This window comes from Cupressus sempervirens, chromosome 3 (genome assembly GCF_028749045.1).
Source record: "Cupressus sempervirens isolate cs-2001-9-10 chromosome 3, ASM2874904v1, whole genome shotgun sequence".
Lineage (NCBI taxonomy): Eukaryota > Viridiplantae > Streptophyta > Pinopsida > Cupressales > Cupressaceae > Cupressus > Cupressus sempervirens.
In genome coordinates, this window is record NC_143120.1 from 971703821 (window position 1) to 971731757 (window position 27937).

The window sequence follows — 27937 nt, forward strand, 5'->3', positions numbered from 1 at the left end:
CAATGTAGAAGCTATTGAGTTAGTGCAAAATCGTGGTGACGTTGAGAGTGATGAGTATGATTCTTTTTGGGGTGATTTACATGAAAAGATTGATGATCTGGAAGAGTCTGATTTGAATTGGCATCTAAGGATTAGAAAGAAGGTTTGTTGGCCAGTTAACAAGATTATGAAGAGCAGGTAGATTGTGGAAGTACATGATGATTTTGTTCAAATGGAGAAATTATCTTTTGGTTTTCATGAGCAAATGGATAGATCTGACATGGAAATTGCAGAGCATCTTGTTGTGTACAATGAGATTGTTGAAGAGGAGAGTTTCACTTATGTTGGTAAGGAATTGTATGTTGTTATACAGAATGATGTTAACGTTGGATGAATGTGATTGAGGACTTATATGTTTTGGTCATTGTTGATTTGGAGTTATATGTTCATTTTGTTATGAATGATGCTGATCTAGATGTTTCTTGTGGTAAGAAGATGGATTTACTTGTTGGTGATATATTTGAGGGTTCTAGAGGTGTTATTGATGTGGATTTACATGATGTTGTTGTTGTTGATATGGATCTGAACTTATATGTTGTTGAAATGCTGAAGGATACAGATATTGTTACTTATGTGGATTTTCATGATGTTGTTGATCTATATGCTACTAGAGGAATAAATATACATGTTTCTGTTATGGACTTGTATGTTGTTGCTATTATGGATCTGAGTTCATATGTTGTTGTTGATAGGGTTTGTGATTTGGATATTGTTGTTGATCTAGATTTCATGTATGAGGATGATGTTATGGATGATGTTGATGATAAGTTGCAGATAGAGCATTGTGATTTTCAGTTGAGTTTAGATGTTGATTGGTTTGATGAGATTCTGATTTTTGAATAGATGAAGCATAGATGGCTGATTTTCGAATTTGATCTTTTTTCTTTAATGAAGTGGAAACCTTTTGTGAAGATGAAGCTGAGTACAAAATTTTCTTTTGGAAGAAAAATGTGGGACACATTTTTCTATTTACCTAAGGAGTCTGATGCAAGAGCACTTGAGGTCTTTTCTATTTACCCCAATTGTTTGATGCAGGGACATCCTAGCCGTTGCATTATCCCACTGATTCTGTTATAGACATTGTCAAGTGCCAATAAATTTTTAGTCATTGCTGAGTTGAAGTTATCCCATGTCATGTTAACATTTGGAGTTGTGTGTTATCCCACTTATTCTGCCAGTTTCAACTGAGCAATCCTTCAAGTTCTGAGTTGGTTAGTTGCAGTGTATGTGCCAAGCACCAATATTAGTTTTCTGTGTTTGTTTCCAGTTTAGACTGACTTGGCACGTATTTAATTTTGTGATGGGTATTTAATATTTGTTGAGAGCTGACTTGTGGCTTTTCTATGTTCTAGAATCTTCTGTAAGTTTTTTTGGCAAGTATTTAAGGGGATCTTGGGTAGAGTCTTAATCATAATCTGGAGGTAGTGGAGTAGCTTGGAGGTAGAAGTTTGTATTTAAGTCTGGAGATCTATTCTTCTTTGAATTATGTTTTCTTCTTTGTAATGGTTTTAACCCAGAAAGTCATACAGCCAAGCATGTTGGTTGTAAACTTCTTGATTCGAATATATGAAATATTGTTTCTCTGGATCTGAATCTCGCTCCTCTTGTTCATTTTCCGTTGTGTGTTGGTTTGCTGGGCTTTTGGACCACCTCATTTTGGGGTACATCAGGATTAGCACTGCATCAATTTTTTTCTGACACATTTAATTTCACATTTTCATGCTATAAATTTCTTAATTGACCATAATACCAAACAATATGCATGAGTAAAGAATAATGTCTCAAAGTAGGGCATTCAACATCATTGAAATTAAGATCTATTAGGTTTCCACAATCCATGCTAATGTGCTCACAAATTTCTGGATTTGATTGTGTATAATTTGTGAGCACATCATTGAAATTAACAAACTAAGAATGAATATTGTCAACAATATACTCAACATAATCATCGGGCCTAGGATCCAACATTTGAATATTAGATGCTAACACCATGGGTCCAATCTTCATTAGATCTGGAACTCTCATTTCTCGTACTTGCCTATAGGACTAATATGTCATATCGAGGTATGTCTTGAACATATTAATGTTAAATGGAAGTCCATCTGTTGTAGTCAATGGTTCCCTGACAATCTTGTGTAACATTAGCTTCCATTACATATAGGATATCTCTGACCTCTCATATTCATTCTTCAACTCAGTAAATGATAATTTCTTTGTGAGACTGTCTGTTAATTTAAAACCTCATTTAAGGAATCAATTGAAATCTCCATAAATTTCTCCCCCGCATTGTCATAGATACACCTATCATCAGCATTATACTTATTGATGATAACCTTCAACAATTCAACATTCACAAATACGTTGGACATAGTCAATTTTCCTAAATTCATCTCCCATGGATGATGGATAGGTGCTTTCTAATTCCTCTTAACATAATGGTATAAAAAATAGCTCATGACCCTCGTCCTTGTCCAGACATCTTGTTATAAATAAATAATAGTCCACCAATATAACTCGGGGGGGGTGCAGGTGGGCAATGGGGATGAATCAGTTATATGACAATTTAAAACATTTATCCTCTTAAACAATCTTAACCATTCAACCAAAGTATAAAAAAATCATAAAGAGATGCACATACACAATTACACTAGATATGTTGACTAGGGAAACCCTTGATCAAAGGGAAAACCTTGGTGGGAATGATGCCCACAAAATGATGTACTAATATGAATATTCATTGTTAGAGGATGGACCTTGTTAGGAGTCTTACTACAACATTTAGTACAAAGAGTCTCTATTAGAAGACTTTGAATCCATAACAGGAGATTCCAACCCTGTTACGAGTTGTGGAAGGCATCTGAACCTACTGTCCAAACAGCTTCAAGATCAGATCAACGAACCCACTGTCCAATTGACCTCGGTACTATTCCTTTTAGAATAATAATGTAACAACATTTTACTTCTTCCTTTGTCCAGTACGTCAGACTCCTTCACCTTCGGATCATGCAATCAAATCTGAAACTCTGTAATCAGTAACAATAACCCTTAAGGTCACTTACATGCATTAGTAAGTCACTCTACTTTGCTACTTAGTAATTTGCAAGTCTTCTCTTTTTACTCCATCTCTAAAACATGGAAAACATCTTTCCTTCATACCACACTCAATAATAAATCCTTTAGTTGGCTTCACGCTTCATTATCATACATTAATTAAATGAAATACACATTTAATTAATTCTGTTAGCTCACAGTTATACACAAACTTTCACACGTGCGACTATCATACATGTGTACTCTCTGATGTCATCAGCGGTCAACATACTATCTCTGGTTAACTGCGCAACCCATCATTACAAATGTAATGAGCAATAGCAATCACACAATAGGAACTGCTTTCCTAATACTATGTTTCCATATAGTTCTCTATAGATCAAATATATATCTTTCATATACTATCGATTCAGGTTCTACGCACTTGCCCAAGTAACAAATACACATTGTAGTATGTGTTGCTAACTGCGCATAAGCAAATAAGTGATATATTGTCCTTAATACAAAAATCATAGTCTGCTGCTCTGTTAGTCTTTTACAAACTCATTACTATGTTGTCATCAATGACAAACACAGTTATAAATGCATCATAACAATGCTCGCCCATAGCATCGGCATTCATGCTAACAATCTCCCCCTTTGGCATTGATGGCAACATAGATGAAAAACATCTAAGTTCCAAGAATATGCTTTCTTCCCAATTGAATGTTTTTCACGTCACTCTCACCCCCATTGACATCAATGTCAAAGATAATACAAAAATAGTTCAATTGCTTGAACATGTAGTAATTTATCAGCAAGACCACAAGTCAGTTTGTTGCTTTACAACTTTTGCATATAACTCCATAAACAACTCAAGTGTCTAAAGACATTGTTGTATACCAATTACCAATTACCAAGAGTCCTTTGTTGACTCTGTTCATCACAAATAATCCCCCATTGAGGAAGCATCAACATTCAATCTAGTCTAACAATGATGCTATGTACCCTGGACTAATGCACTTTTGCATCTTCTATTATGAATTAGGCAGGGGCATAACCATAAGCATACCTCTTAGGTACTCAAATGTATCCTTTGGTAGGGCCTTCGTGAAAATGTCTACAATCTATTCCTTAGTGTTAATATATTCTAGTCTAATTTCTTTCTCTAAAACTCTCTCTCAACACATGATACTTTATAGCGATGTACTTAGTCTTAGAATGCAAAACAAGATTCTTAGACATGTTAACCATACTTGTGTTATCGAAGTAAATGATAGCAGGTTTTTTTAATGTAATTCCAATATCCTTCATCATTTGCTTCATCCATATCACTTGATTACAGTTGTTCATTGCAACAATATATTATGCCTTTGTAGTGCTTTGTGAGGTGCAATCTTGCTTCTTGTTGAGCCAAGAAACTAGTCTTCCTCCAAGAAGGAATGCTCCTCCACTAGTGTTTTTTCTATCATCCTTATCTCCAACCCAATTAGCATCAGTATAAGTGCAAAGAGTAAAATCATTACTTCTGTCATACCAAATGTCATAATCAGATGTCCCTTTCAGATATCTGAATATCCTTTTTACAGTTGCATAGTGATATTCTTTGGGATCGGCTTGAAATCTTGCCACAATTCTAACTACATTAGTTATATCTGATCTACTATGAGTCAAATACTACAGTCCTCCAATCATAGATCTGTACTTCTTTTGTTCAACAATAGGTGTCTCATCCTTGCTTGATAACTTGTGACCAGTTACCATAGGAGTTGCAATGGGTTTACAATTTTCTAGCCCAAATCTTTTCAGCAAATCTTTCAAATATTTGGTCTGAGAAATAAAGATACCTTATTTGTTTTGAACAATTTGCAATCCTAAGAAAAAATTCATTTCTACTATCATGCTCATCTCAAATTCATTCTTCATGTCTTCTGAGAATTTGTTACTAGCTTCATCATTTCCTCCAAAAATGATATCATCAACAAATACAATGATTAACAAACCATTTTTTATTTCTTTCAAGTAAAAGTTGCTATCTGTTGTTCCTTTAACAAATCCAAGTTTTGCTAGGTATTTATCCAATCTTCCATACCACGTTCTAGGTGCTTGCTTTAATCCATACAAGGTTTTCTTTAATCTGCAAACCATATCCTTCTCTATTGTCAAAGGAAAACCTTCTGGTTGATTAATATAAATTTCTTCAAGTTCTCCATTCAAGAATGCTGACTTAACATCCATCTGATATACCTTAAAAAAATTATTTGTTGCATATGCCAAGAACATTCTGATTGCTTTCATTATTGCTACAAGTGCATATGTTTCCTTGTAATCAATTCCTTCTTGCTAAGAATAGCCTTTGCATACTAGTCTTGCTTTGTTCCTTATTACTTCTCCTTGTTCATTCATTTTATTTCTAAATACCCACTTTGTGTCAATCACATTTTTGTCCTTGGGTCTAGGAACTAATTCTCATGTGTCATTTTTATTATCTGTTGAAGTTCTTCCTCCATTGCTTTTATCCAATGATCATCCTTGATTGCTTCAACTGTGTTTTTTGGTTCTACTTGAGATATTAGACATAGTTCTTCATTCATTCTATTTCTTGTCATTACTCTTTTTTCTTTACTTCCTATTATCTAATCAACAGGATGATTTCTTATCACATTCTTATTTGGGGTAGGAGTTGCTCCTTCAACTCTTATTTCAGGTGATGTGCTCTGTTCTTCTCTTACTTCTTCAGTTTGCACATTATTCTGCAAGTCATTGTTAGTCTTGAGAAAATCATTACATCTGTTGGTCATCCCAGAATAATTATCCTCATCAGAGTTATAGTCCATCATCTTCTCTTTAGTGCCAAATTTTTCATCTATTCTCACATTTGCACACTCTACTATAGTTTTTTTTATATAGTTGAAACATCTCTAAGCTTTAATTTTTAATGAATAGCCAAGAAACATACCTTCATCGCTCCTTGGATCAAACTTATCAATATCATCATCTCTTTTGATGTAGCATTTGCTTCCAAATATTCAGAAATATTTGACTGATGGTGAGTAACCAAACCATAACTCATAGGGTGTTTTGTCCATACCTTTTCTAATCTGTACTCTGTTTAGTGTGTATATTGTTGTATTGACTGCTTCTCTCCAAAAAGTCTTTGGTACATCATTCTCAAATAACATAGCTCTTGTTGCTTCAGCAATTGATCTGTTTCTTCTTTCAGCAATCCAATTCTACTCAGGTGAATGAGGTGAAGATAGTTGTCTCTTGATTCCATGTTCTTCACAGTAGATATTGAATTCTTTAAAAGTGAATTATCCTCCTCTATCAGATCTTAAGCTCTTGATTTTAACTCCAAATTCATTCTCTACTTTGTTTTCAAATATCCTAAATTTCTCAAATGCCTCTAATCTTTCCCTAAGAAAAGCTACCCACATCATTCTGGTAAAATCATCAACAAAAATCATAAAATACCTCTCCATAGAATCCTCTTGTTTTTGCAAGACCACTCAAATTTGCATGGACCAATTCTAGCTTTTGCATAGTACCAAACTACTTGCTAGGAAATGAAACTTTCTTTTGCTTGGCTAGGATACATTCCTTACAAATAATGTCAGTGGGCTTAATGATCTTGGGCAAATCTCTCACAACAAGTGTATTACTAGCTTTCACAATGTTATCAAAGTTAATGTGACAAAATCTTCTGTGCCATAACCAACTATTGTCAACTTTAGCTACTAAACATGTTATTTCAATAGAGTTTAACTAAAATACATTACCTCTGGTTACTGTGCCAGTACCAAGTAGTTTTCCTTCCTTGTCCTTAATGATGCATGTGTGATTACCAAACTATAATTGGTAATCTTTATCCATAAGTCGTCCAACACTTACCAAGTTATGTTTCAGTCCATCAACAAAATAAACATCATCAATATTTATTTTACCATCTAGTGTGATAGATCCAATTCCTGTAATGTAATAGGTTGCATTGTTCCCTACTCTGACAATTTCTCCATCATGTCTTCTGAATTTGATAATTTTTCTCATATCAGCAGTCATGTGATGTGAACAACCACTATCAATGATCCAATCTTTCTTTTCAACTTGTGAGATCAGCGCACTTTCTTCTCTAATCTCTTTTATCAAGATCATCCTCCTTTATAGCTACGAATCCTAATTCATCTTCACTTTTGTTTTGATCAGATTCGTCTTCCTCTTCTTCTTCATTAGCATATAAACAATTTCTAGGTCTTCTAGATTTGAATATTCCCTTATACTTCCTTTCTCTTTTAGGACACTTAGATGCATAATGACCATATTCATTACATGTCCAACATTTAAAGATATTTTTACCATCTTTTCCTCTTTCCACAAGAAGAGTCACTCCTTCCTGGATATTTTCCTCAACAGTCTTGTTGATGCTAGCAATGTCTTCTTGCACTTTTGTATTCCTTGCTAGACTAAGTTTAATATTCAGTGCACTAAATGTTGTCTCAACTTTTGTTAATTCTCCATATTGTTTCAGATCGAATTCTGTAGCTTCCAATCTACCAAGCAATGTTTCTTTGGTGAAATTAGTAGTACAGGGTATCATCAGCTAAATCATCTAAGTTATTGTCTTGAAAGGTGGTATCTAACTTTTCAAGATCTTCCATATCACTTCATCATCAAATTTCATTCCATCAAGAGATATGATTCTTGCAACAATCTCAGATATTCTACCAATATAGCTTCTTACAAATTCATCTTCCATCATTCTAGCATCTTGGAATGCACAATGCAAATTTTGTAATCTAAACCTTTTTGCATGTGTATTACCCTCATAATTAGCTTCTAAAGTTTTCCAAATTCCGTGAGATGTTTTGAGTTGTTTTACCTAACTATACTCACTTTCAAGTAGAGCTAACAATATTGCTTATCTTGCCCTTATGTTGCACATAAATACTTGTCTCTGCTCCTCGATACAGCTTTCAAGATTGTCTTCTTCCGCAATGTTTTTAGATGCCTTGGTTACAAGCCAATATCCTAGACCCATGCACAAAAGATGAGTCTTCATTTTATCCTTCCAGCTGTCATAATTTGTGCCATCAAATTTCAGACTTTTCTTTTTGAACAAGTTCGCCATGGATCTCCCAAAGTTGTTAAACTTTTCCTTCAAGGACCTGATGCTCTGATACCAATTGTTAGAAATAATAGTCCACCAATACAACTGGTGGAAGGGGTGAATCAGTTATATGACAATTTAAAACATTTATCCTTAAACAATTTTGACAATTCAACCAAAGTAAACAACAACCATAAAGAGATGCACATACACAATTACACCAGATATGTTAATTAGGGAAAACCCTTGATCAGAGGGAAAACCCTGGTGGGAATGATGCCTACAAAACGATGTATTAATATGAATATTCCCTGTTAGAGGATGGACCCTATTAGGAGTCTTATTACAACATTTAGTACAAAGAGTCCCTGTTAGGAGACTTTGAATCCTTATTAGGATATTCCAACCATGTTAGGAGTTGTGGAAGGCAGTTGAACCCACTATCCAAACAGCTTCAGGATCATATCAACAAACCCATTGTCCAATTGACCTCAGTACTATTCCTGTCAGAATAATGTGTAACAAGACTTTACTTCTTCCTTTGTCCAGTGTGTCGTACTCCTTCACCTTTAGATCATGCAATCAGATCTGGAACTTTGTCATCAGTAACAGTAACCCTTAAGGTCACTTACACGCATTAGTAAGTCAGTCTGCTTGGCTACTTGGTAATTTGCAAGTCTTCTCTTTTTACTCCATATCTAAAACACAGAAAACATCTTTTCTTTATACCACACTCAATAATAAATCCTTGAGTCAGCGTCACACTTCATTATCATACATTAATTAAATGAAATACACATTTAATAAATGTTGTTGGCTCACAATTATACACAAACTTTCACACGTGTGACTTTCATACATGCACACTCTCTAACATCATCAACGGTCAGTATACTATCTCTAGTTAATTGCGCAACCCTCCATTACAAATGTAACAAGCTGTAGCAATCACACAATAGGAATTGCTTTCATAATACTCTGTTTCCATACAATTCTCTGTAGATCAATTATATCTTCCGTACACTATCGATTCAAGTTCTACGCACTTGCCCATGTAACAAATACACACTTTAGTATGTGTTGGTAACTGCGCATAAGCGAATAAGTGATATATTGTTCTTAATACAAAAAGCAAAGCCTGATGCTCTGTCTATCTTTTACGAACTCATTCCTATGGTGTCATCAATGACAAACACAGTTATAAATACATCATAACAATGTTCTGCAATGCTCCCCCATAGCATTAGCATTCATGCTAACACATCTCGTACCTCACTATATTCGTCTTCCAATTTGTCAAGAGAGGCAAACTTACTCCTTTTAGATTTAGGCCCAACAAAATCCATCTATTCAATCAAGTCCTCATTTAGCTTCCTAGTAGGAACTTCATCTTATGTTCATTGTTTCTTCTCAATTTTACTCTTCTTCACTTTCTCAACTTTCCTCTTCGGTGTCGAACTAGAACTCTCCATGCTTCTTTGAAAATTCTTTGTAAATAAAATCGCTGCAAACTCTGTGCACTAATAGGAAACCTTACAACTCTTATGAAATTCTCTGAGTTTGGGATAAGGAATGATTACCTCTTTAGTACAAAACACCTTGTATGTTCGTGTATTTATTTCCCCACATGAATTGAAGCCATAAAGTTTTTGATCGTTGTAATACAACACAAACTGTTAGCGATCACTTCCTGTCATTACTTCCTTAGTTCATAAAGTAATTTTCAAATATTTTAACACCGTGGCAAAAAATACACACACACCTTTAATCGCTATGTCTCAGCCCCTAAATAGTGATTATGTTTTACTTGACGCATTTATCGTTATAGCAATAGCGATAACCCTATCGCTCGTTGCTATATTTGAAATGCCCTACCTACAACCTTTAATAGGTGTTGTCACTATAGAGTATAGCAATCACAAGCTTAATCTTTGTGGCAAGTTTTCACCCTATCGCTATAGTACATAATGATATGCAAATGCCCATTGCTTATTGCTATGTTCATATTTATCCAAGTGCGATCCACGATCAACTTTGATCTATCGCTATAGCAAATAGTGATCCTTGTTGCTATCATATTGCTTTATCATTGTAGCACATAGCAATCAACCAATCTTATCGCTAATTGCTGCAACACAAACTCCTTTCCTTTGGTTATCAATGCTCGTTGAAAATCATAGCAATATACTTCTTTTTATCGCTCATCACTATACTAACAATATGTCCTCTCCGCATAACATTGAACTTGATCACTATATGTTATAGCGATATCTCGCCCAACTTTGAAAATGAACTTGTTGTTATCACTACAGTATATATCAATACTTGATGCTCTATTGTTGTAGCTATAGCGATATATGAAAAAATCACATCTCACAGAATTTCAAGAAAATCAAAACCAAGATCCATTGGTAGGGATTGTCATGTGATGAGTAAGCCATAGGAATGCATTTTGAGACAAACACCTTAGATTTAGATGGTAAATTATTAATTCTTGCAAACACAAAGAAAGGCAGTAAGCAATTCCTTTATTTGATCACAACCATATAACCAACCTAGGGTATGAAGATGATAAGTAATTTGCAACACAAAGAATAAGTCAATAAGATCCACTTTTAATCAAAGCAAATAAAAGTAGAAGATATTTATAAAATATTGAGCTCCACCACAAGGAAAGAAGCTAAACTCTATAGCCTAACCCCATATATAATTTAGTTGCAATATCATAAGAGCATAATTTTATTGGCAACACAAATACTAGCATTTAACAAGCATACAAATAGACTCAGGTACACTTGAAAAAAATACAAAAACAAATAAATCATTGAATAAAAACAGATATGTCAAATTAAACACCAAAGTATTGACCTTTACAGTATACAAGACAATCTTATTTCACGAGCGGGCAACAATCATCCAACTTTGCATCTCACTATCTACAGCTTGACAAATGTTTAAAATCATAATCAAGAAGATCAAATTGAAGACATCATAATCACGAAGATCAAATTGAAGAGATTGTAATCTTGAAGATCAAATCAAAGATATCGTAATCATGTTTACCTGAATTCTGAAAAATAGGCATTTCAGTTCTTACATTTTTTTGTGGGGGGTGCATAAAGAGGGAAAAATCATAACACAACAGCGGTTTTATCAAATCAAGGAGATCATAATCATGATTTGTTTTTATAATAGGCATTTTCAGTTCTTGCATTTAAGGGAAGAATCATAAACATTGTGGGTGAAGAGGTGCAATAAAAAATCATGTTGGTCAGACCACCATATATAGCTGATAAATATATGACAAGCCTAGTGGACAGAGTCGCGAAACAGAAAGAAATGAATGTATGCTTCAATCTTCCAATGGTCGGATTGATTGATAACAATGATTTTCAGAAGAAGAGTGACAAGTAAGAGATAATGATGGATTTTATTGTGCTTCAAGTTAAATATACAGATGGAAGTTAAACTGCCTTAGCAGATGATTCTCAACTGAAATAAATTAATCCAAATTAATATTTTACACCGATTGGGTGTGTTAAATGTGCAACTCAGGAACACAAACCCTGAGATTAAGATGGTTACATACATTTTAATATTCAAAAGCCACAGTTGGCCTTCCCACTAACTAGAGTGTGGTTCTAACTGTACCGAAACTTTGGGCGAACAGCAAGTACCCCTGCTCTAGCTTCACTGAATTTGTATCTGCAACAACCAGTACAAATGCTGTAATAACTAAGTATTTTCTTAGACATTCATAGCCTATCTCTTAAAACATTGAAGTCATGAAAAGGCGGTAGTGGCTATCATGCAATTTATATGCACCCAGACTAGTGTTAAATAGTCTCAAGTCTTTTACATATAAGTCAAATACACTCAAAAGGAGGTACATATTGGTGCCTGAAAAGGCCAGGATGAGAATATACCCTCTATCAATAAGGAAGTTTTTGATTGCTATCGGAAGTGATGCACCTCCACGACTGTGTGTTCCTAAGCCTATGGTAAGAATATATAAACAGGTATAAGAACATTATAGAAATGTATTCCTTATTGCAGATTTTGCAGGGAGAACTAGGAAAATAAAAAAAGATAGGATCATGTTGAATACATACTCTATTTTACTTACAGGTCAAAACAACTTACTGCAGAAATGAAATATAAACTGAATGTATTATTACTTTAAAAAAATTTAGTCGTGTATTCCATTTAAAGGATAATCCATATGAAATTTTATCCCAATCTCAAATGACAGATGTGAGTGTCAAGTACAAGAAAATAAAGTGTTACCTGTTATGACCTCAAGTTCAGATGGCCTTGACATGGGTGGCACCAGTAATGGTGTAGCTTGCTTGTCTGTATGGCAATTACCTTTCTCGCGCATGTTTCTACTAGATGAGAGAGAAATGCCTTTTGGGACATTGTACTCAATCATTTCCAAGCGTGACGCCAATGCATCCACTGCTTCTAATGCATGGAGACCATGCAGATCTAGCTTCCAAACATTGTTATTTTCATTTCTAATTCGAAGAATTTCTTTGGCTGCTTTGGCATTGAATTGCTCTGCAGCCAAGTACTCTTGCTGGGATTTATTTGACAAAATCCTAGCAGTGTGGTAATCACCTCGAAGATATGCATTTTGAGCATTCTTTGAATGTCGACCTGCAGACCTACTCAAAAAGAATCCAAAAACATCAGCCTAATGTTTCAAACAAAATCCTATAAATTAAGTGGCAGACTCAAAGACTAAATTTGGTCATTAAATGATTGACACTTCCCAGTAAATGACATACACACACACATGGGAAACTCAAACATCAAATTGCAGAAGATTAATATTTGATATCGATCTCAATCTCAACCTACTAGTTCAGTACCTGGAAAATCGCAACCCCTCCTTCCGATTTTTCCAATAAACATCATCATTTCCATCCCATTCTGGCTCAGGAGGAGCCACCACTGTGAACCCCACTAACATATTTCCTTCTGCTTCCTCCACATCTTCTGGACTAAAGCATTTAGAAGTAATGTCACAATTTTCAGGACCTTCCTTAACAGTGACATTGTCAAAAGCTTCACAGAGATCAGGCAATTCTGAAGAATCTGTAGCTAACATTGACTCCAAAGAAGCAAAGGCTTGTTCATGATCATAACCAGCAGCCATCAAAACGTCCTCTATCAAGCCCTTATCAGCCCAGGGGTGCAAAACCTTCAATCTCTCAATAGCGATCTGGTTTTGATTAACCTGATCTATCACAATCCTGTTCTGCACATCAGTACCAGGTAATGATGTACTTCGATAATGTCCAACCATATTAACCGACTCGGAAACAGATGCTTTGACGATATCAGGGGACCTAACAGGCACTAAGTTAATATCCTTACAACAAATAGCGGTTATATCAGCATTCATCTGTTTGTCTCGAATATCAGATCCCGTGGTTAGGCCTCTATGATTAGGGTTAGAAGAAGAAGAATTGGGTAATAATGAAGGAAAAGGGTCAGCGTCAATGCTATCAAATTCCCCCTGCTTAAGCCTCTGCTGCAAATCAAAGGCAGCCCATCCTGCGGTCTTAGTCTTGGCACCCTTTCTCGGTCCCTTGGCCCTCATGGGACCGGCGGGGCAGCCAGACATGGGTCGCTACTTCAAAATTAGGTTATATGTACCGTGATCAGGTATACGGATCCAAACCCACTGTGTAATTTAGGGCTAAGATAATTGGGACTAAAATATTTGACAGTCTGTCGACTCAATTAAAGGATAATGAAGTGGGTATCGGTTAAATTTGCAGAAAAACGAAATAGCTTACCTCGCTATCGAAACGAGCCCACGGAGCCGAATTTCCAGACCTCGCGCAACCCAAAAAACAAGAAGAAAAATTGGAAGCTTTTTGACTGCTGTTGAATTACGGATTTGCTGGATTTGATGCGTGAAGTCTGTGAATCCATTAACAAAATCTGGAAGCTCCAAATAAAAAGAATAAGACAGGTGAAAAAATATCACCCACGAACGAAGATTATTAGACTCCGGGTCGTTCCGCAGACGAACTTGGGTGAATTGCTCAGTAATCTTATTAGGGACAGTATGCATATGTAATTACGCCCATGCCGGGAGATTTCCTCAGAATTGCATATGTAGCGAATCAAATTTCCCCTCGGATTTATTGGTAAGGGACGTTGAACATAAACACCAATTTGTTGAATGAATCAAAACCTTTTACAGAAATTAGCCCTGGTTTTGACAAACTTTGTTGACTAATTAGCAGGTTATTCCCGTTACGATTACCGACATATGCCCACTTCGGTTATCAGGAAGGAAGCGTCTATGCAGCATACAATATTAAATATTCATTTAGTATTTAATATTAATTTAAAACTACAATACAACTGTTTTATAAATTTTAAATGATTAATAAATTCTGCTGAACAGGCATTCGTTGAATTTTTTTTCCTAGTCCCCTTATCTATCGGTCGAGACTATAGTTTTTAAGTATTTTTTATCAATAATTTATGCTCTGGACCTATAGTTTTTAAGTATCTTTTTTTATCAATAATTTATGCTTAGACAATTGGTAAAATTATTCATTAGTTCTATGGTCTAAGGTAATTTTCCTATTAAATTTATTTTTATTTTTTCCCTTTTTCTCATTAGTTAGCCTTATTTTTTCTAGTTGTATTTTAAATTTAGACAATGGGGCCTTTTCTTTAACCAGAGAGTCTTGAATTCCTAATCAATGCAATCAGTATTAATTTTTAATATGAGAAAACATAAAACAAAATAGTTGCTTTAGTGTGGTGAGCTAGAGTTTTCTATTTGATTTTATTGTTGAATCTCTCTGATTTTTGGATTTTACAATATATTATCCTTATTTTTTGATTGGTAGGGAAAAAAACTGGAAAAAAAGGGGTAAAAAATTATTCAGTCATATCAAAAGTAATACAATAAGCCCCAGGCCCAACAAATCTAGAAACAACCACCACAACTATTGAATCCTACCATTTTCCACTAACTGCTCCAAAGTCCCAAGGTAACCAGTGGGAAGCATGTCTCTTCCTGCAATATCCCAACCAACTCCATTCTCTGATGCCCATTTCGCTAAAAATATTAGCCACTCCATTCCATTCCCTATGAATATGACAAAAGGAGATACAATCCACATGATTACTCAGATGCAAGATCTCTCTAACAATAGAGGCTAAGTTGCTAGTTAACATCAACCACATTTTGGTTATTTAACATATCCACAACAATATGAGGATCAGACTCACATATAATCCTCTTCTCTCCCAAAGAACAACCCCACTCAATAGTCGTCTTAATAGCAAGGGCTTCCATCAAATTATTAGAATACTCACCTTTATAGACAGAGAAAAAAAAGATAATTTCACCATCCTTACCTCTGTCTATGCCCCCAATACCTACTTGCCCAAGTTTCCCACGAGAGGAGCCATTAGTATTAATTTTTAGGGTACCAGCCAGGGGAGGTCTCCACCTCCCATCTCTGCAAACCCTTCTCTTGACCAAATGAGATATCTTACCACCTATGTTGCTCACTCCCTTATCCACCAGTCCCAAATTCCTCACAATACTATAATCTCTAAGGTCAATATGTTCAAACATATCACACTTGGCATATATAGTTTCCTGGAGCCTGCTCAGAATCTTCTGCCACAGTTTAGTAACCCCCAAAATGGAGTTGCAAAAATCCTATGATTCCACTCCAACCAAAGATTCCATATAATGAAAGTAGGTCCAATAACCCATGCCACCTGAAGGAAAGTAGTTTCTGTAGGGGCTCTACCAAGGCTTTCCCAAAATTCAATAAGAGACATGGTATGGATGCAACCATGATGCCATGCCTTCCACCACTTGTGCCATATTTCTCTAGAGAAGGGATGAAGAAAAAATAAGTGGGATACAATCTTCTCATCATTCATATAGATGGAACAAAGAGAAGGCCCTTGAAATCCTCTCTTTTGAAGGTTATCCCAAGTAAGACATTTCTTCTGGGAAACCAACCATAAGAAAAAATTTCACTCGGGCCAAGAAAAACTATTCCAAACCTTCTTCCACCATGGTACTTCTGCTAATCCATGCCATTGTTTATCTAGCCAAGTATATCCTTGGGAAACGCTAAAGTTTCCTTTAGGACTCGAATCATAAGCAAGGATATCCTTGTCCCTAGTAGAACTACATAAGTCTACCCAAAAGGAGGTTAGAAAGCTCAGCCCGAGTCTCCATGGAACTGCCTAAAGGCCACTCATGTGGATTCATCTAGCAAGTCACATCAGCAAGTCACATCCATTGATCCACATCTTTTGATAGTCTTAAAGTCTTCCAACTTGGACCACCCTACATCCATACAAATTTGGATAAGATCCTAAAGATGGGGATGACTAGAGAGAATGGGAGGATAACAATATTGAAATTAACAATTAGAAAGTAAGTTCTGAGAGGGGAGGGGAATCAACACTTAAAACTTTTACCTCTCAAACATTTCAACATACATCCATCCCATAACTTAACATGCAAACTGAAATATGTAACCATTCATCACATCTAAAACATGAAATAAATCAACATATAACACATGAGATTTCATTACCCAGAAACCCTCCAAGGAGAAGGTAAAACTGGGGTGGGGATGACACCCACAAATATTCACTATTGCAATTGTTAAGTGTGGCCTATTATGGCTACAATGTTTTGATTATAAAATATAATCCACCCTATGAGAGGTCTACCCTGTTAAAGGCTTACAAAAGATTGGTAGGTCTCACCTTGCTAGATGATTTAAACTCACAATAAAGTAAGCACTCAGTTAAAGGATTTACAAAAGCCTGTTAAGACTACTCTATTAAGAGATTTACTTTGTATCACCTGTTAGAATGATCCAACACCTAATCCTTCGGTTAGTACCTTGTTTCTTGATGTTAGATCTTCTCTTTACTGGTTATCTCTTGATCCTCCTGATCAGATATATATTCTTTAACCTTTCTCTTCTTGTCTTTGTTCCTCTTAGACTAATTCTTCATTGTAAAACTACGTTTTAGCCATCTTCTCCATGCTTCCTTCACACCAGATACTCTCCTTAGTATCCTCCTTCACAACATTTGGTTACCCTTAGGGTTTCCTTCTTTTATAAACATCATGGAGATGAAATTAGGTTAGAATCAATGGTTGTGGTTGATCCATATTGTCACCTCAAGCCTCCCTTAATCTGATTGGTTGCATGCATAGCATAGGGATGCATAATATGACTCAATCATTATCTCTTATAATCATAAATTCATGATAGTGTCAGCCAAAAATGACTTACGTAGAAGTTTGTGTCATTACAAACATCTATGACAAAAACTATTCACTCGACATCAATAGGCTCCGATGTTCAACCTTCAATGTGCTCTATTTACTGATACTCGAATTTTGAATAGCTTGACACACTCTATTTTCTCAGCACATACTAGTGCTCGGCACTACTTGTCATATTACTCGACAGGTATTGTTTGGAGACTTATGCCCGATATGCTTTGTTCACTCGGCTTGCACTGATTTCTCCACTTGCTCTAATCGCTCAACATGCACTATGCACTTGACTTGCATTATTCACTATTGAATAATGACTAAGTATTTTGTCACTACCTTGTCAAAACCAAAATGAGATTAATAATCTCCCCCTTTGACATGAGTGGCAAAAACACTTTGTCATGGCATATACATAATTTTCTCATGCATAAGTCAAACAATGTATCTTCTCTACTCGGCTTGTATGCAAAAACTTCAAAATTATAAAATTTGCAAAAATGTTGTAGTTACCTTAACAATTTTACTCCCCCTAAGTAAATACTTCATTTTTGTTCTACGACTCCTCCTGAGTATTTATCTATAATCCCTTTTTTTGACACTATGTCATGTGGTGATACACTTACAGTGTGTTTGTCCAAAAATGGCCTGTGTAACTCCAAAACAATCTTCAAAGCTGCATCCCAATTATCTGTTGTTACATCTAGAGATTGAACTTGGATTTCTAGCTATGTAGCTAGAGCAACTAAGCCTTCATGAGTAGAAACATGGGAATATTTCTTCATTAATGTTTTTGCATTGGCTAGTTCCTTGTGCAAAACTTCCATGTGAGGTTTCAACATGGATTGAATACTGATCAAAGTAGATCTGATATTTGCATCTCTGCCTTGCAACTCGGCAAGCCCACTCTATGTAATCAATAACCTCTAAAAGTGCAAGTGAATATTGCCCAGAGATTGGTTTAATGTAGTACCCGTGAGTTACAAATCTCCTTGCAGTTGGTCAATAGTCTGGTGAGTCTCTTTTTTGAATAGGTCAATGTTATAGAGCTTTGTTTATAGAGATAAAACATTCTTTAAGACCTTCTTTACATTCTCTATCTTGGTTGTTGAATCAACCTATCTAAGTGCAAGAGCACTAGATATCTTTTATAGAACCTTTGTATGAAATTTTCTTTCAAACCATTCTAGCAATTTTACATTGGTCTCTAGGTCTTCATCCTTAATCTTGTCCACTATGTTGACAAGTTTCTCTATGATAAGCATATCTGCATTTATATCTGCGAGACTAAAAGCATCAATAAAAATATCTTTAATTTCATGCAAAACTTTCTTTTTCTTGTGCTCCCTCCTTAAGATTTCTTTCCTTTGCTTCCTTTGTAGAGCATCTTGAAGAATGCTCATTTCTTCAATTGTGATTGTTTTCATATCAAACTTGTGTAAAACAATCACTTCATCTAAGCTTACATCCTCAAATGATTTAGCATCAACACTCTTGGGTGTACTGGGACTCGACCTTGATATTTTCAATGGAGTAGCTTGTGTACTCGGCCTCTGAAGAGTTTGGTTGTTGAGAGGTGTAAAGACTAGTAAAGTAACTAGTGTATATATGGCAATTTTTTCCTCAACTACAGTAGTCAACTTGTCCTCTTCTATCTTCTTTTCCTCTTTCTGTGCTTCACCCTATAATGGTGGAGTGGGTATAGGACTAGCTTCATTACCCTTGTTCACTCCATTCCATCCTTATCAATGATCACAATGGATAGTAAACCTTTAGACGCAGCAAACATGTAACTGATGGTTGTGCCTCAGTCTCTTTCATCTAAATGACTATTGTAGGAATTGCAGATGGTGTCTTTGAAGTGTCATCTTTCTTTTAGGGTTTACATTTTGATCTATTTGTAGATCCTATGATTTTGTCTCCTTTACTTTTCTGGTTGACGGGGGCACATTTGGTGTAGCTTGTTGGTTCTCCACTACAAATGCAATTTTTTCATTATGAATCTCATCTACTCTCACTAGTATTGGTTTATTGCATAGAGTTGCTACATTGGTAGAGTCTTGTTTCAATTTCTTCAAATCATCCTCAGTCAATGGATTAACATTTTGAGATGTATAATTAGGAACATCCTTGATAATTGCAATGTCCTATTGACTCTCTTGGGGGACTAGCACTCAACAATTGAACATCTTGAGCATCCTGAAGTTCTTCCTTTGTTGCTTCATCTATTTCCTCCACAGTACCTTCCTTGATTGTCCCATCGATTCCTTACTCTCCTTTTCCTTCCTCTATTGATGTGGTCAACTCATAGATAGTTTTCCATAATAATGTGCTCTAAGTTACCACCTCCTCTATTTATTTCTTTAAAATATGAAATGCTCAGTATCTCAGAGAAAATTTCCCTTTATGCTTTAGCATTGCCTTAATAATCATCTTCTTATCCAAAGTAGGCATAACTTGGATTAATATAGCCTCTCTGATTTGTCTTTTAGTGTTTAAATTGAATTGTCACTTTTTCTCAACTCTATCATATAGGCTTTTTGGTATAGAGTTAGCAATCTCTATTGGAGTGGTCTTAAAAGTGGCCATCATATCATAAATAGCCTCTTCTAGATTATGTTTATCCTCACTCCCTAACTTATCAAAATCAATATGTGGGAAACTAGATAAATTTGCATTGATCTTTACATTTCCACATAAATTGTCAATGTCAGATGAGATATTGTGGCTACCACTTGGAATTGACTTAAGTCATCTAACTTGGTCTTCTCTTGATGTAAGGAGAGATGGAAAACTATGGCCAAAGGCACACCCAGCTATCCAAACCACCTTGCAAGAGTTAACACAACAAAAACACAACACAAAGAAAAACAACCAAAGGAGGAAGAAGAGAAAACACTTTATTGATTCATCCAATAATCAACATATGTGCCCAATTGTAAGGCCATTTGGGTTATAGCTAGATACAATACATTCAAATCTACAGTCTCAAATTCGAATTTCCAGACACATATGCTTCCATCTTTTTACATCCTCTCAGTTATGCCCCTAAAACTCAATCCTAGACCTCCTTAAATACGTGTGCAACCATAGGTTGACCTATCACAAAATTAAACCTTGCATTAAATGCATGCACAACCACAAGTCAATTCACATCAAATATTAACTACCAATATCAAAATTAAATACATGCAAGGTCAGCCCAAATTGGAACTAGACAAGAACAACTTGGTCAAAGAAGGACCAATACAAATATTGGCACTCAACACCAATAGGAACACTCGGCACCAACAATAACACTTGGCACCAATAGATTCACTCGACACATGAAGACACACTTGGTCAACACTAGATTGCTACAATAACTCGACATCCACTAGAGTTATAGTAACTCAACATCCACTAGAGCTAGAATAACTCGACATCCATTAGAGCTATAGCAACTCGGCATACACTAGAGCTATAGTAACTCAGCATATGCTAGAGCTATAGTAACTCGACATCCACTAGAGCTATAGTAACTTGACATCTATTGAACATCATAGCAGCAACAAAAAATTGGAAACCATGTGATGTCCCTAGAATGGGCCCCTAACGGAAGGTGACGTAGGTCTGTCCGTGCGGTTTGTGGCTACCACGTGTCTGGGGTCCTCACCAGCGAGGTTGTCCTAGGGTTGCCCCCTTAACGTGGGAAGGTGCTATTTACTAATAGTTCGGGCTTTTGGTGCAATGATTACTAACTTGGTATCAGACCCGCGAAGCGTGGTGGGCTATGATGTCCCTAGAGTGGGCCCCTAATAGAAGGTGATGTAGGTCTATCCGTGCGGTTTGTGGCTACCACATGTCTGGGGTCCTCACCAACGAGGCTGTCCTAGGGTTGCCCCCTTAACGCAGGGAGGTGTCATTTACTAATAGTCTGAGCTTTTGGTGCAATGGTTACTAACTTGGTATCAGAGCTGGAGGTCTCGAGGTCGAGAGCTGGAGGTCTCGACGTCGAGACCTGCGGAGCGTGGTGGGCTGTGATGTCCCCAGAGTGGGCCCTTAACGGAAGGTGACATAGGTCTGTCTGTGCAGTTTGTGGCTACCACGTGTCTGGGGTCTTTGCTAGCAAGGTTGTCTTGGGGTTGCCCCTTACTGCGGGGACGTGTCGTTTACTAATAGTCCGGGCTTTTGGTGCAATGGTTACTAACTTGGTATTAGAGCCGGAGGTCTCGAGGTCGAGACCCGCGGAGCATGGTGGGCTGTGATGTCCCCAGAGTGGGCCCCTAACAAAAGGTGATGTAGGTCTATTCATGCGATTTGTGGCTACCACATGTCTGGGGTCCTCGCCAGTGAGGTTGTCCTGGGGTTGCCCCCTTTACGCGGGGAGGTGCCGTTTACTAATAGTCTAGGCTTTTGGTGCAATGGTTACTAACTCTGTGATGTCCCCAGAGTGGGCCCCTAACAGAAGGTGACATAGGTTTGTCCATGCAGTTTGTGGCTACCACATGTCTGGGGTCCTCGCCAGCGAGGCTGTCCTAGGGTTGCCCCCTTAACGCGGGGAGGTGTCGTTTACTAATAGTCTGGGTTTTTGGTGCAACAGTTACTAACTTGGTATCAGAGCCGGAGGTCTCGAGGTTGAGACCCGCAGAGCATGGTGGGTTGTGATGTCCCCAGAGTGGGCCCCTAACGGAAGGTGACGTAGGTCTGTCTATGCGATTTGTGGCTACCACGTGTCTGGGGTCCTCGCCAGCAAAGCTGTCTTGGGGTTTCCCCCTTAATGTGGGGAGGTGTTGTTTACTAATAGTCCGAGCTTTTGGTGCAACGATTACTAACTTGGTATCGGAGCCGGAGGTCTTGAGGTCGAGACCTACAAAGTGTGGTGGGCTGTGATGTCCCCAGAGTGGGCCCCTAACAAAAGGTGATGTAGGTTTGTCCGTGTGGTTTGTGGCTACCACGTGTCTGGGGTCCTCGCCAACGAGGTTGTCCTAGGGTTGCCCCCTTAACGCGGGGAGGTGTCGTTTACTAATAGTCCAGGTTTTTGGTGCAACGGTTACTAACTTGGTATCAAAGCCGAAGGTCTTGAGGTCGAAACCCGTAGAGCGTAGCGGGCTGTGATGTCCCCAGAGTGGGCCCCTAATGAAAGGTGACGTAGGTCTGTCCGTGCGATTTGTGGCTACCACGTGTCTAGGGTCCTCGCCAGTGAGGCTGTCCTGGGGTTGCCCCCTTAACGCGGGGAGGTGTCGTTTACTAATAGTCTGAGTTTTTGGTGCAACGATTACTAACTTGGTATCAGAGCCGGAGGTCTCGAGGTCGAGACCTGCAGAGTGTGGTGGGCTGCGATGTCCCCAAAGTGAGCCCCTAACGGAAGGTGACGTAGGTCTGTCCATGCAGTTTGTGGCTACCATGTGTCTGGGGTTCTCGCCAGTGAGGCTATCCTGGGGTTTCCCCCTTAACGTGTGGAGGTGTCATTTACTAATAGTCTGAGCTTTTGGTGCAACGGTTACTAACTTGGTATCAGAGTTGGAGGTCTCGAGGTCGAGACCCACAGAGCGTGGTGGGCTGTGATGTCCCCAGAGTGGGCCCCTAATGGAAGGTGACGCAGGTCTATCCATGCGGTTTGTGGCTACTATGTGTCTAGGGTCCTCGCCAACGAGGCTGTTCTAGGGCTGCCCCCTTAACGCGGGGAGGTGCCATTTACTAATAGTCTAGGCTTTTGGTGCAATAGTTATTAAGTTGGTATCAGAGCCGAAGGTCTTGAGGTCGAGACCTGTAGAGCGTGGTGGGTTGTGATGTCCCCAGAGTGGGCCCCTAACGAAAGGTGACGTAGGTCTATCCGTGCAGTTTGTGGCTACCACGTGTCTGGGGTCCTCGCTAGCGAGGTTGTCTTGGGGTTGCCCCCTTAATGCGGGGAGGTGCCGTTTACTAATAGTCCGAGCTTTTGGTGCAACGGTTACTAACTTGACTATTAGTAAACGACACCTCCCTACGTTAAGGGGGCAACCCCATGACAGCCTTGCTAGCGAGGACCCCAGACACGTGGTAGCCACAAACCTCACGGACAGACCTACATCACCTTTCGTTAGGGGCCCACTCTGGGGACATCACAGCTCACCACGCTCCGCGGGTCTCGACCTCGAGACCTTCGGCTCTGATACCAAGTTAGTAACCGTTGCACCAAAAGCTCAGACTATTAGTAAACAACACTTTCCCGTGTTAAGGGGGAAACCCCAGGACAACCTCGCTGGCGAGGACCCCAGACACATGGTAGCCACAAACCGCACGGACAGACCTACGTCACCTTCCATTAGGGGCCCACTCTGGGGACATCACAAACCACTGGCACTCAACTCCAACATGCAAAATGAACAAAGATGAGTAGGATAACAAGGAAACCCAGGATGCTTCTACATCATCTCTCCATTTGAGTCCTCTTGAGGTATGTACTTGGGCTAACACAGCTCTATTATGGCACTCTCTCTTTTTCCTTTAGCCTTTATCTCTTTGGATTTTGTAGTGGCAATCATTATGCTTGACCTTGTCAAAAGTATAGATGGCTTTTCTTGAGACTTCTTTGCAGTCTTCTTAGGTTTCTCCATTGCCTTTTTACTATCCTTCTCTCTTTTTCTCTTTTCGCTTGGATGCTTGCTTGACATCATATTTGTCTTTGCCCAATCCTTGTGCTAGTTCTAGAGGTCCTTGACCTTCTTTCTTTTCTTCATCTTCATAATCATCTTCTTCTTCTACTCCTTCACCAAATTTCTCTTTAAGCTTCTTCACCATCTTGTTTTTCTTTCTAATAACCGTGGCAGTCTTCAAATCTATGGTGGTCCTTGACTTGGCTTCATCATAATTTCCAAATTGTGTGGCATCTTTATCAACTTCTTCTGCCAATAATGTAGCAATGGTTGTTGAAGCTTCATCAACATTAATTTCATATGGTAAGGGTTTTAACTATTCAACTCTTGGAACTATAACCTATACATATGTGTAGTTGGCATCAACTAAAAAATAGACATCATTATAATGTTGTTCAACTTGTGACATAGGAATTCTCAATCTTTTCTTCATAAACTTCTTAAAGTCTTCATAATAACTAGTCATTACAAACTCAAAATTATCACCCAATTGCTCAATGAGATCTCCTTTCTCTTGAGTAACAGATTTGTTTGTCTTCCATGAAATCTTTCCAAATGTGGGAAAAGTATTTGCACATAAAAATAATATGCACATGATGAGTGATACAAACTTACACTGAGAGTTCTTGGCCTTCCTAATAGCTTCCAAATTTTATAATAGTTGTCGAAGCTGTAACTTGGCTAGGTAGTAGGAATGATCATGTTTCACAATCTTGTTGTAGTGCCTGCCCCTAGGTTGCATTTTTGTTATCATTGTCGAACTTTGTTAGGATAGTTTAATGATGATGATTATTAGTGATATTATTTTGAGACTATCAAATATTGTGCTATTGATTTAGTTGATATGTGATGAGATTATTTAGACTCTACATTTCATGTATGCATGATGATTATTACATTATTTTCAGTTAATGATTAGTTAGATGGTTTATTATCACATGTGTTTTCTTATGGTTACTTACCCCATACTTGCATGTGTATGGTTTGTGTGTTTGTTCTTGGATGGTGTTTCTAATGTGGTTAAGGAAGGGAGTCGTAGTCACCTGCTAGTTAGGATCTACACGATGCACCACTTCCTGCCATTGCCTGTTTAGCTTAGTATATATATATATATATATATAGTATGTACATGCATGGTTTTTATGCGGGTTGCAGGTACCAGGTATCGACTTCCCTGAATTGCTAGGATGAGTGTACCCTATTGCATTATCTCAATGGTAAGAGAGGGGAGATAAATTCTCAAGTCCAAATCCCAACCCTTTAAGCCATTTGTCCTAATTGGAAATTAAGGCAAGTATCTGAGTTGAGTACCCTCCGAATGCGTTAGATGACATAATTCATGATATTAACCCTTTTGGTTTGATTTTGTATGTATTTTGGCTATGATGGATTTTCGTATTTTACCTTGTGAGTCTTTGGAGTATTTTCTATTAATTAAGCCTAATTAAAAGATTTAATTAATGGTTTAATTTAATGGAAAATTAATATGGTTTTTTAATATTTATTTTATTTAATTAATTAGGAAATTAACTAAATAAAATAATTAAATTTGAAGATAAAAGTTATAATTTTAAAGCTGGAATGTGATAATAAATATTTTAGCAATTAAATTTCAAAAAATGAATTTAAAAGTGGAAAAGATATTAAAATTATTAAAAGATTCTAGATTGCATGATGTGTGCATATGATTAAAATATAAATATATTAAGATAAAACAAGTGGAGTTATTAAAGTTAGTGCATAAGATTTTAAATTAATAAATTAAAATTGGAAAGAGTAAAGTGAATATTAAATGAATTAATGTGCATTATTTTAATATTTAGGAGTTTGCGAATTCTCGGGAGTTGTCATGTAGACAACACAGGAGTTGGCGCACAAATTAAGCACATGGTGTCTACAACCTTATGACTCATCTAGAAGGTTGGAAAAAGCTCATGCTTAGTTGTCAACACCTTCTGGTTGCTTCTAGAGACATTCTAGGTGCTTCTTGAGAGTTCTTTATAATGAGGCACTCTTAGAAGCTTAGAGAGAGCAGTTTGGAGCATGGTTGGAGGACCGGGAACGTGGGAGAAGGAAGGAGCTTGCTCTGCGGATTTTGAAGAGAAGAGAATTAGCATTAGTGTCCAGGTGCACTCGTGATTTTCGCATATTTCCTTTTTACACACTTTCTCTTCCTGTCTTCATCGTGTCTGCTAGAAAACTGCTTGGATAATTCTTGTGATGAATGTTTAATTCAGATTTGCATGTTGATTCTCTCTTTGTGTGAAAAAATCAATAGAGAACTCAATTAGAAAACCCTAGCTTCCATTTATGAAAAGAAATTAGTTTTAAATCGGGTTTGGGTTCGAATTGTAATAAAATCGAGGATTTGATTAGACAAGGGTTTGTATTTTAATGAAAAATTCTAAGTTAAAACTTATAGTCAAACCTAATAGAAGATTAATGGATAAATTTAGAGAACATTTACCTTTTAGGGAAAAAAATTCTTAATTCACCAAATTAAAAAGTCCTTTATGGATTAAGCATTATGTATATGTTCTCTTTTAAAATATACTAATTTGCATATATATATTCATGCTTATGTTTATTATAAAATATTGAAATGATTATTAACAACTTGCATACACACACACGTAAATGTATTATCTTTGATATTCTATGAAATTATCGATATTAAATCGATTATGATGGAAGCGTTATTGAAAGTGTTATTAGAATATATATATAATAATAGTAGTAAAGGAGGGACGAACCCCACCTACCACATTTTTGGGGCGTCGCAGGTCTGCGAGATCGCAGAGTACCTGCGATCTGCTGACCGCACACTTTACATTTAGCAACGATCTTAAAATAAATTAAAATTTAGTGGAAGGGGTAGGTTTACCCACCCCCCTTCCCCCACCTTCTTTTAAACTGCCGCAACTTGTGCGCGTGGGGATAGTCACCATTTGTACTGTCGCATGACCTTTTATATAGCCAGTGACAATTGTTATTATAAATCACTTTTAGTAATGTGGAAAAAGTTTTTGATATTATGAATGTTAATAAATGTTATATTTTATATAAAGTTTAACATTATAAATGTTATTAAATATTGCATTAATTGATAATAATATTTGTTATTTGACATGTTTTATAATTATTATTTTGTTAAATATAAATAATAATGTATTAATTATTATTAAAGAGATATTAATATTCATGAATTTGGTATTGGAAATTTAATTAAGATTATAGGGAGTGTAGTTAATTATTGGTCAATTTAAGTGAACGAATTTGAAGAGAAGTTGTTCTAAGTCTCAGAATCATCAAAAGATTATTAATTTCGATTTTGATAGAATTCTTAGAAAATCATTAAACGATTCTAATGATCCTTATTAATAGATTAGGTATGTGATTATAGTTCTTTTTTAATTATTAATTACTAATAACTAATGGTTACTGAAACAACGATATGGATACTAATAATGTAGTTAATTGTGTAATGTAATCAATCTAATTAGATAATCACATTATGCAATGGGGTTAAAGTTGAATCATTATGTCGATCTTAAGGAAATTGTAAGTCATTTTCATCGAAAATAACAAAGTGTTGTTCTAGTGAGTAGAATAATGGAAGATGCTTCTTAAATTAGGGAAGCTTAATTTAACTGATTTGGGTTCATTAGAATTGCGAATTGACTATTAATTAATCATAATTCATGATATGGATTAAATGGAAAGAGATATTAATAAGTTTGTTAGTTATTAATTAATTTAATTGATTGAAGAGTTAATTAAATTTAATTAATAATTAAGTTATGGAATTTTAATTGATATGCTAATATCGAATTCTTTTAGTGAAGT

General features: G+C 36.7%; 1 protein-coding gene across 2 annotated transcripts; it reads right to left on the reverse strand.

Annotated features, from left to right (window-relative positions):
- Window positions 1-11584: 11584 nt before the first annotated feature.
- On the reverse strand, window positions 11585-14303 carry LOC149569983 (smr (Small MutS Related) domain-containing protein). 2 transcript variants are annotated; one of them, XM_089822641.1, is made up of 4 exons: window positions 13048-14303; window positions 12461-12840; window positions 12100-12169; window positions 11585-11878 (listed from the first exon to the last, which is right to left on the reverse strand). In XM_089822641.1, the coding sequence occupies exons 1-4, from the start codon at window positions 13803-13805 to the stop codon at window positions 11815-11817; spliced, it is 1272 nt and encodes a 423-aa protein (XP_089678767.1). In that variant the 5' UTR covers window positions 13806-14303; the 3' UTR covers window positions 11585-11814. The 2 variants fall into 2 exon arrangements, with proteins under 2 accessions (XP_089678767.1, XP_089678768.1); XM_089822642.1 differs by lacking the exon at window positions 12100-12169.
- Between the last annotated feature and the right edge of the window lie 13634 nt (window positions 14304-27937).

Excerpts from the sequence above, each read along its gene's own strand:
- LOC149569983 (XM_089822641.1), bottom strand. The coding sequence starts at position 13,805 with ATGTCTGGCTGCCCCGCCGGTCCCATGAGGGCCAAGGGACCGAGAAAG. Across the intron at positions 12,841-13,047 it reads GAGGGGTTGCGATTTTCCAG|GTCTGCAGGTCGACATTCAA; the intron begins GTACTGAACTAG and ends CTTTTTGAGTAG. Across the intron at positions 12,170-12,460 it reads TGAACTTGAGGTCATAACAG|GCTTAGGAACACACAGTCGT; the intron begins GTAACACTTTAT and ends TTCTTACCATAG.